The sequence below is a fragment of the Scylla paramamosain genome, chromosome 36 (assembly GCF_035594125.1).
Source record: "Scylla paramamosain isolate STU-SP2022 chromosome 36, ASM3559412v1, whole genome shotgun sequence".
Taxonomy (NCBI): domain Eukaryota; kingdom Metazoa; phylum Arthropoda; class Malacostraca; order Decapoda; family Portunidae; genus Scylla; species Scylla paramamosain.
This window is the reverse complement of record NC_087186.1, coordinates 6,654,408-6,664,407: the sequence shown is the minus strand read 5'-3', so window position 1 is coordinate 6,664,407 and position 10,000 is coordinate 6,654,408. Positions and strand designations below refer to the sequence as shown.

At 41.4% G+C, this 10,000-nt stretch overlaps 1 protein-coding gene and 1 long non-coding RNA gene across 2 annotated transcripts in view; one reads left to right on the top strand and one right to left on the bottom strand.

Moving 5' to 3' along the window:
• LOC135090883 (uncharacterized) overlaps window positions 1-10,000 on the top strand; it is a 133,754-nt gene that overhangs the window by 6,568 nt on the left and 117,186 nt on the right. The gene's annotated exons all lie outside the window — the stretch shown is intronic.
• LOC135090882 (uncharacterized) overlaps window positions 1-10,000 on the bottom strand; it is a 104,478-nt gene that overhangs the window by 6,185 nt on the left and 88,293 nt on the right. Inside the window, exon 6 of the mRNA XM_063988035.1 lies at window positions 7,793-8,017. Coding sequence (XP_063844105.1) covers window positions 7,793-8,017 — 225 coding nt within the window. The remainder of the gene's footprint in view (window positions 1-7,792; window positions 8,018-10,000) is intronic.

Below are 10,000 nucleotides of genomic sequence, written 5' to 3'. Positions count from 1 at the left end.
TGAGGCTTCTTTCTCCCTTTATCATCTTTCTTTTCTTCTATTTCGATCTTTTTTCTCCATTTCCCTTCGTCTGTACTCCATTTCTTAATTCACTCACTCACTCACTGAACAGACTAGGTGACTCAACGATTAAGGCAAACTGCTTCAGTAAGTGAAAAAAAAATACGGCAGGTGCACAGACTTATGGCCGTGACCGTACATGGGGCTTTTCTTTTCATTCAGTGGAGTTTTTTTATTCAGTGGGCTTTTTTTATTAGATTTTTGTTGTCCTTGACTGGTGTCCCTCCTACATAAAAAAAAACAAATAAATAAATAAATAAAACATGGGGGAAAAAGGAAACTGGAACTGGGAGAAACTAGGAAACTGACGCACAAATAGTGTTAGATAACTGGAACTGACTCACTAACCACGTGCTGAGTCAGTAGAGAGCTTTAAAACAGATGAATACGGATGGCAGGTGGGTATAGGTAGGCATAGGTGTGTATATCATGTATAACTTACTGAGGGTATGCCACATGTAGGCCTACTGGCTTCTTACATCTTTTTTTATATTCGTATACCTAAGGGAGCGGAGGAGGAAAGTGAAGAGGAAGAGGAAGGAAGGAAAGGAGGAACCACAGAACTGGAGGAGGGATGGACTGAAAGGGAAGGGAGGAGATGGAAGATGAAGGGGGTGATGGGGAGGGTACTTGAAAGGAGGAGAGGGAGAAGCGGCCAGCAGAAGGGAAGGGGGAAGGTGATGGAGGGATGAGGACGCTGAAGGAGGGAGAGAAGGAGACTGGAAATGGAGAGGAAGGAGGATGATACCTGAGAGGACAAGGAAAGGAGAGATGCTCGAGAGAATGGAGGAGGAGGATAAGGAGAAGAGGAAAGAGGAGGAGAAACACTAAGGAAGCTAAAAGATACCTGAGGGAAAGAGGAGGAGGAGGAGGAGGGAAAATACTCGGGGAAATAAATCTCCTTGGGGCTAAATTATTCCCAGGTGAAAATTATCTGAAAGGAAATAATTCTCGCTGGAAAACTTGAACCGGGGAAAATTTTACAGGAATTGGATGAATTTTCTAAGAGCGGAAACTTTTGTCGGCGCGCGAATCCAGAGGAAATCCCAATGGAAAACGCTTCTCCGAATAATCCAGTCCGAGTACGTGGCGGAGGGGAGGAAGGGCCCTTAGTCATTTATATTCTGCGGGAAAAATATTCAATAGGTATGTTTGTTTTTTTTATATATATATATATATGGGAAGGAAGGAGGGAAGGAGAAATAGACGTATTCCCCCATTTTTTTTTTTTTTTTTGAAGGAAGGAAGGGAAGAAGAAGTAGAATTGTAGTGCTTCATAGTCCCTCGCTCTTATATTATTGCCAAGGGAAGAAAAAGGGTAGTGGGAAAAAATATCTCAGGAAAAAATATTCTCCATGGATAGATGCAATAGTGTAGCCCGAGGAGGAGGGTAAAAATGGGCGGATGTGGGGTGTGTCTGGGGGGGCAGGGGTGATGGGAAAGGGGGAATTCATCCATATTCGTGAAGGAAGTGGTCATTGAAACTGAAAAGAATAGAAGACCTAAGGAGAGGAATGTATATGAATAGGTACAAGTATTTACCACTATTTCCTTTGCATAGTTAGTCTTCCTAATGAAAAGAATAAAAGGAAAGAACATTACAAAAATTTAGGACATTTATTTTTCATGGCTAGACTTTGTAATGGAAAGAATTAAAATGAAAGAAAGAAAGAAATATAAAAGAGAGATTGATATAATGAAAAATTTTCCTCATTGGTAGGACTTCGTGAAATAAAAGAACATTACAAAAATTTACACGTACAGTTTCTCTCATGGCTAGACTTTGCAATGAGGAGAATTAAAATATAAGAACGAAATGTATATAAAAGAGATAGATTGATACAACGAACAATGTTTCTCATTGCTAAAACTTCGTAAAAGAAAAGAACATAGACAAAAAATTTACACGTTTATTTTTTTCTGACTAGACTTTGTAATGAGAAAAATTAAAACTGAAGAAAGAAATAAAAAAAAATTGATATGACGAACCATTTTTTTCTCATTGCTAAGACTTCATAACTTTTTCTCCCCAGGGACACAAAAGAGATAATTATCCCTTTGTACATTTCATTATTTAGTTATTATGTGCATTACTGAGGAAGAAACAAAACTTGCGGTCACTTTAGTAAATGGATAATTTAAAAGTAATAAAAAGACGCAACTTTGAAAAAAAAAAAATCAGCAGCAGTTGTTTGGATAATTGAATCAAGTTCCACGTTAATAAAAACTTCGGGAAGGAAAAATTATGTAGTGAAAAATTAACCATAATTATTTTAGCTTTCCCGAGGTTGCAGAGTTTAATAACACGACTAGTGGGGGGAGAGGGGAGAGGGAGAGGGGGACGGGTAAGAGAAGGGAGGAGGAATGGGTTAGATTCTCGTGAAGTAATTTTGGTATTAGACTTGTAAACCAGTTTGTAAATTAGACAGGCAAGGAGGTTAGCTGAGATTCGAGGCCTTTTAGGGAAGAGCAGCAGGAGAGTGAGAGGAGAAAAGGGAGAGATGAGAGCAGAGGCGAGGGGGTATATTTCATTGAGTCGTGCTTTCTTCTGCCTGCTGCGACCATCACCACCACCAACAACACCACCACCACCACCACCACCACCACCACCACCACCACCAACAACAACAAGAACAACAACAACAACAACAACAACAACAAGACCACCACTGTATGGACAGAAAAAGAAGTTGGAAAAAAAAATCTTCTAATCAACTTGTGGAGAAAAAAGATGATACAGAAAGTCACAGGACAAAGATCAAAGGAAATCATCAGAAAGGATCCCAAAGAAGATTTCAAGAGTATTGGAAGAAGACGAATTCAAGGCAAAAGAGGATTAAGAGAAGGAAGTAAAAGAGAAGGAGGAGGAGGAGACACAAGGAGACGAAGAAGAATTAGGGTCCTTAGTGTGGGATGGAAGAGAGGAGAAGTAAATTGTGTGTGTGTGTGGAGAGAGAGAGAGAGAGAGAGAGAGAGAGAGAGAGAGAGAGAGAGAGAGAGAGAGAGAGAGAGAGAGAGAGAGCAAACCTTGAAATGCAGAACTACGAGGAAAGTGGAAAGAAGACAAACAGGTAAAACAAAGCGTAATAAGAAGGAAATTAAAAGTAAGAGAAGGAAGAAGAAAAGAAGACGACGACGAGAACGAAGACGAAAGACAAACCAAAGGCAACGAAAGAGAACAAGAAGAAGAATACGAAGAAGTTCAGGACGAGGAAAAGACAAAGAGGTAAAATAAACTGGAATAAGAAGAAAACAAGAAGGAGGAGGAGAAGGAGGAGGAAGAGGAGGAGAAGGAGGAGGAAGAGGAGGAGGAGAAGGAGGAGGAGGCCTGACATTGACAAAGGACAGGAAGAATACAACAACTCGCTCACGGAGGAGGGAAGAGGAAGAACTTGTCCTGACCACAGCGATTGCAACTCCCCAGGGCGCCGCGAGCGAAATTTGGCGAAGCTTCCAGACTGCAAACTTCCACCACCACCACCACCACCACCACCACCATCACCACCACTGCCATCACCATCACCACCACCACTGTCTTACTTTTCCCTTGACATAAATACCTCCACGAAGACTAATGATTCCTCTCTCTCTCTCTCTCTCTCTCTCTCTCTCTCTCTCTCTCTCTCTCTCTCTCTCTCTCTCTCTCTCTCTCTCTCTCTCTCTCTCTCTCAGGTAGCCAATAGCAAAGCGTTGTGTACCTCCATACATCTTTCTTTATCTCTGATTGGCTACAAGTGAGATCTTTTACTGCAGCAGGAGGAGGAGGAGGAGGAGGAAGAGGAAGAGGAAGAGGAAGAGAAAGAGGAGGAGGAGGAGGAAGAGGAAGAGAAAGAGGAGGACGAGGAGGAGTGATAGGATGATATGGTGAAAAGAGGAGTATTTGAACAAGAAATAGATGGAATACAAGAAGGAATATGAAATTGAGAGGAAAAGGACGATAAGACGGGAAAGAGGAAAGGAGAGAAGACCTGCTGGAGGAGGAGGAGGAGGAGGAGGAGGAGGAGGAGGAGGAGGTGGTGGTGGTGGTTGGGGAGGGGGTAGGGAGAGGGAGGATATAGATGAAAAAGAAGGAGGAGAAGAAGAGCAGGAGGAAGAAGAAAAATAAAATCGAGCTCATCTCAAATCTGTCATTGATTGTATACATTGAGCCTTGGAGAGAGAGAGAGAGAGAGAGAGAGAGAGAGAGAGAGAGAGAGAGAGAGAGAGAGAGAGAGAGAGAGAGAGAGAGAGAGAGAGGATGCCAACAGAACGGGAAAATTGTTTATCAGCTATGATTGAATAGAAGGGGGAAGTTAAGGAAAAAGAAAGAGAGAGAGAGAGAGAGAGAGAGAGAGAGAGAGAGAGAGAGAGAGAGAGAGAGAGAGAGAGAGAGAGAGAGAGAGAGAGAGAGAGAGAGAGAGAGAGAACAAAAAGGAGTAGAGAAAGTGCGTGAATTCTCGGATACACAGAAAGGATATGAATGGAGGAATAAGTGGGATAAGGGAGAGAATAAGAGTAAATGAAAGTAAGTGAAATTAAATAAGACGACAAAGGAATGAGATGATAAACTAGAGAATAAAAGGAGAGAGAGACTAATTCTTGGTGATATTAAAGAGATTTACTGACATTCAAATAGGGACACGCAGAATGATGAAGAGGAAGAAGAGGCGGAGGAGAGGAGATGAAGGAGGAGAAGAAGAGGACGAGAAAGAGATAAAAGAAGGGAGATAAAAATAACTGATAAGATGTTCATGATATATAGATTAAAAAAAATAAGGACAATAGGAAAATGAAGAAGAGAATAAAGAAGGGAAGGAAGAGATAGAGGAGAGGATGGAGGAGGTGGAGGAAGAGATGGCGGAGGATGAGGAGGGATGAAGGAAGGAAAGAGGAAGAGGGAAATAATATTGAAAGAGGGGAGAGATTAAAGCAGAAAAGAGATTAAGAAAGACAGAAAGGTAAGGGAGAGAGAGAGAGAGAGAGAGAGAGAGAGAGAGAGAGAGAGAGAGAGAGAGAGAGAGAGAGAGAGAGAGAGAGAGAGAGAGAGAGAGATTGTATTAGTGGAAGGAGAAAAATATCATGAGGTTGGAGAGACTCAGGAAACTTGTAACTCGTCTCGCTTGGATAAGACTTGCTGGTTGTGTTTGATGGAGAGCAGGAGGAGGAGGAGGAGGAGGAGGAGGAGGAGGAGGAGAAGGAGGAGGAGGAGGAGGACTAAAGGAGGAGCAGAGAAGAGATGATGAGATGGGAACTGGTGAATTAGAAAGAGTTGAAAAGAAAATAATTAAAAGGAAACAGGATAACTTTGATAGAGAGAGAGAGAGAGAGAGAGAGAGAGAGAGAGAGAGAGAGAGAGAGAGAGAGAGAGAGAATAGGAAAATAAGGACATCTGAATGGAATAGTCATAGTGAAAGTAATGGAAGCAGTAAGAGAGAGAGAGAGAGAGAGAGAGAGAGAGAGAGAGAGAGAGAGAGAGAGAGAGAGAGAGAGTGGCAGCTTTCAGACCAGACTTTGCAGATGAAGATGGATTGCTGTGAAGAAGGATCCCCTCATCAAAATAACGAGAAGTTGAAGGGGAACTCATACAAATTTTAGGACTTGCATCTCTTTCCCTTATTTTCCTTCCTCTTTTTTTGATGGATGTCCGGCAGTTGTTGCTCGGGGGAGGTAATGCTGAGGGAAGGCAAACAGGGAAATAATCTGAAAAGGGAAAGTTTGATGTACGAGTGTGTGTGTGTGTGTGTGTGTGTGTGTGTGTGTGTGTGTGTGTGTGTGTGTGTGTGTGTGTGTGTGTGTGTGTGTGTGTGTGTGTGTGCCTTTCTCTCTCTCTCTCTCTCTCTCTCTCTCTCTCTCTCTCTCTCTCTCTCTCTCTCTCTCTCTCTCTCTCTCTCTCTCTCTCTCTCTCTCTCTCTCTCTTTTAAGTGGGACAAAGAAATTTAGCCCTTCAGAGTTGAGTGATGGATGTGCTTGTTTTTTTCTTTTCTTTTTTTTTTTTGTTTATCTTTTTATAATCCATGATAAAAAACGGGAAAGTGTTGTGTGGATTTTTACGGATTATGTTGTAGGTGTTAATATTTTTAGTGAAGCTACGATGGTGTTGGTTAAGCTGATTTGCTAAATGCGCGTACTGTGAAAGTGTGTGTGTGTGTGTGTGTGTGTGTGTGTGTGTGTGTGTGTGTGTGTGTGTGTGTGTGTGTTTATCTGTTGTCGTGCTCAGCTAATCTTAGGATTCGAGATTCGAGCCAAGTCCGTGTTGTCGTGTGTGTGTGTGTGTGTGTGTGTGTGTGTGTGTGTGTGTGTGTGTGTGTGTGTGTGTGTGTGTGTGTGTTTACTTGGTCGTGCCCAGCTGATCTTAATATTGAAGATTGGAGTCAAGGCCGTATTGTCTTGTGTGTGTGTGTGTGTGTGTGTGTGTGTGTGTGTGTGTGTGTGTGTGTGTGTGTGTGTGTGTGTGTGTGTGCGTGCGTGTATTTGTTTGTGTGTGTGCAGGAAGCATTGTACACCGGCCAGGCAATTACGAGTATAATAAATGTACGAGTGTGCCACAAACACAAGCACTGGAACTGAATATATATCAAGCATATTTCATGGGAGGGAAGCCAGTCTCAGAACGTGAAATATATGTGTGCGTGTGTGGCAGGATGGCGTGTGCGTGCGTGGGTGTGTGCGTGTTTGCGAGTGTGTAGATGCAAAAGGGCGTGTGTTTATTGTCCTCCTACATAAGGATTACTTCTCACTGCTGCAGATGTAAGAAGAAAAGAAAAAGATATATAAACCGGAATAAAATATTGTTGTGCAAAGAAATGTTTGGCTGGAAAATAAATAATAGAATGTCGGGATCGTGCTGGTTGTAAAAAAAAAATAAGAATGGCAGTCAGAAATGGAAAAAAAGTATATACACTGAGAACCAAAACACTGAGCGGAATAAAGCATTGCATTCCGAAAGATGACAAAAATTACTAGAAAGATGAAAAAGATACAGAAAGATGGAGACACGAAGTCTTTACTCACAACATAAATGAATAAAGTATTGGAAAGTGAATAATATGAACACGAACACAGTCAGGTTCGAGGAAGAAGTAGAGAAAAAAATAGAGAAAAGCAAACAAACAAACAAACACTGAATACAAGTGAAATAAAAACACAAAAATCTTTACAAATTCACAAAAAATAAATGGATTGAAAGCAACATGGATACGAACAAAAAATGTATGTAAAAGTATATAACGAAATGTAAAAACACAAAAATATCGCACTCACACAGACCATGAATAAAAGAATGAATGAATCAATGGATGAACATACAAACCGAATAAACGAATAAACGAAAAGAGTAAATACACAAGTATAACATGGAAATATCACAGACTCACTAACTTGAAGTGAATGAGTAGATCAGTGATTAAATGAGCGAATAGATAAATTAATAACTAGCTGTATATAAGATAAATTAATACATACAAAAATGAAATAGTAAGTAAATATAAGCAGATAAATTAATGAATTGATAATTGTTTAAAGACACTTATCCTGCAGTTTTCGGTGGTTCATTTTGACGTCTTTGGGAACCGATTCTCTTTTTTGTTTTTTTTTAAGTGTTTTCATTGTCCTTGGTCAGTGTTCTTATATAAAAGAAAAAAATATATGTAACCAAATAAATAAATGTAACAGCAACATAGTCATACACAGGTGAAGCGTACCGTGCAGAACACAAACAAGGACAGGTGCACCTCCCCGCACGTGACACACTCACCTTGCACCATTAGCTTGTAGGTGTAGGACTCGCCCGGCCTCAGGTGCGTGTCGTTACTCCGCGATAGGATGCCGGATACTGGGTCCAAGGTGAAGTGTCGGTCACCTGGCGCCGCGAACAGCTGATAGGACACGGAAGCACAGGGGCAGCGGGCTGACTCACCTGGGCCCAGCGGACAGGTGAGCCCCAGGTCCTCATCAGTACTCCACGCCCTGTACACCACACCTGCCGGGGAAAGAAAAAAATGGGTTGCTTGATTATGTGTTTGACTGATTGATTAGCTGACTGAGCGATCGGTTGCTTTACTTATCGCTTGTTTGATTGGCTGGCTGGCTAAATAGTTTTTTTTTTTTTTTTTTTTTTGTGTGTGTGTGTGTGTGTGTGTGTGTGTGTGTGTGTGTGTGTAAGACGGATAGACAGAGTTACAAGAGTTTGACCAGGCAAGGTGCAAACACAGGGGGCACAGTTACGGAGGACAACAGAAGAGACCCCATCAGGTCCATCAGCCTTCCGAGGGTTGAGGCCAGCGAGGGCATAGAAAACATCATTAGGATTGAATGACTGATTGAGTGGCTGAGTTACTGAATGATAGCTCGATTGATTGAATTACCTGACTGATTGTGATTGATTTAAAGTGTCTCACAAACAGGAATTAAAAGAAAACATTAAAAAAGCATAATGAGTATTGAAGAATGGAATTAGGTATGAAGAAAGGCGATAATTAGCTGAAATATTGATAGAATGGAAAGGATGAATCAAAATACCTAAAAGTGAAAGAAGATTGTTGAACTGACTGATTGATTGATTGTTGTAAGCACCGCAGTCATTTAGAGGAAGGGAAAAGCATGAAAAAAGGAGAGGAAAAATATGAGAGGCGGAGAATGGTGAGGTGTGAAGAAAAGATGAAAGATTGAAGGGATGAAGGGGGCGGAGGAAAATATTAGAATGGAAAGAAAGAAATAATTGGATTGGAAAATGTTAGGGGAGGGGAGGATGGGTGAAAAGATGAAATGTTTGGAGGAAAATATCAACGAAAAAAGAAGGAAATTGAGGATAAAAGGGAGGAACTGAAGGCGTTGATGGAGAGAGAGAGAGAGAGAGAGAGAGAGAGAGAGAGAGAGAGAGAGAGAGAGAGAGAGAGAGAGAGAGAGAGAGAGGAAAAAATACTAGAGAAGATTAGAGGCGCAGAGGCTGGAAAGGAGACAGAGAAAGAGAATAAAAAGGGAAGCAGTGAAAGGGATAGGAAAGAGTAAATGAGAAGTGTGAAATAGCAAGAGAGAGAGAGAGAGAGAGAGAGAGAGAGAGAGAGAGAGAGAGAGAGAGAGAGAGAGAGAGAGAGAGAGAGAGAGAGTGGAAGATAGCACGGGGATGTTATAAAAGTGATAAATGGAGAGAGAGAGAGAGAGAGAGAGAGAGAGAGAGAGAGAGAGAGAGAGAGAGAGAGAGAGAGAGAGAGAGAATAAAAAGAAGAAAGAGAAGAGAAACAAAGACATTACAATTTCAGCACAATCCAACAAAAAAAAAAAAAGACAAGAGAAAGCAAGAGAAGATGAGATAGACGACAAGAATAAAGAGAAGGAAGAGACGAGAGAGAGAACAAACACCTCATCACTATTTCAACACAACCTCTTAATTCTTAACCTGAGCCTTTCATTTCCATTCCCCGCCCTGCCTCTCAACAGCTCATCTTTTGCCTCCTTTTTTCCCTATATACTGGAAGCGGAAATTAAGCCTCAAATGGGTAAAGTGAAGGGAGGCACATTCATTACCCACGTTCTTTGACGCGCCTTGTGTAAGTCCCCACAGGAAAAGCGAAATATTACGGTTATTATGAAGGATTATATGAGGAATTCTCTCCAGCTCCGAGGTCTTAATCTCCCCACTGGTCGGCAGATTGGGAGATTATTCGAAAGCTTTTGGTGCATTGATACTTGTGTGTGTGTATGTGTGTGTGTGTGGGCGTGTGTGTGTTGGTGAGTAAAGTGGAGGGATAGGAGAAAGGATTAAGAAAATATAGCAAGTTATTAAAGATGAAAGGAAGTAGAATTTGAAAGTATTAATGATAGGAGGAGAAATTAAGGGAGGTGTGTGTGTGTGTGTGTGTGTGTGTGTGTGTGTGTGTGTGTGTGTGTGTGTGTGTGTGTGTGTGTGTGTGTGTGTGTGTGTTAAATGGAAAGATAGGATGAAGGATAAAGTTGCTGAAAATGA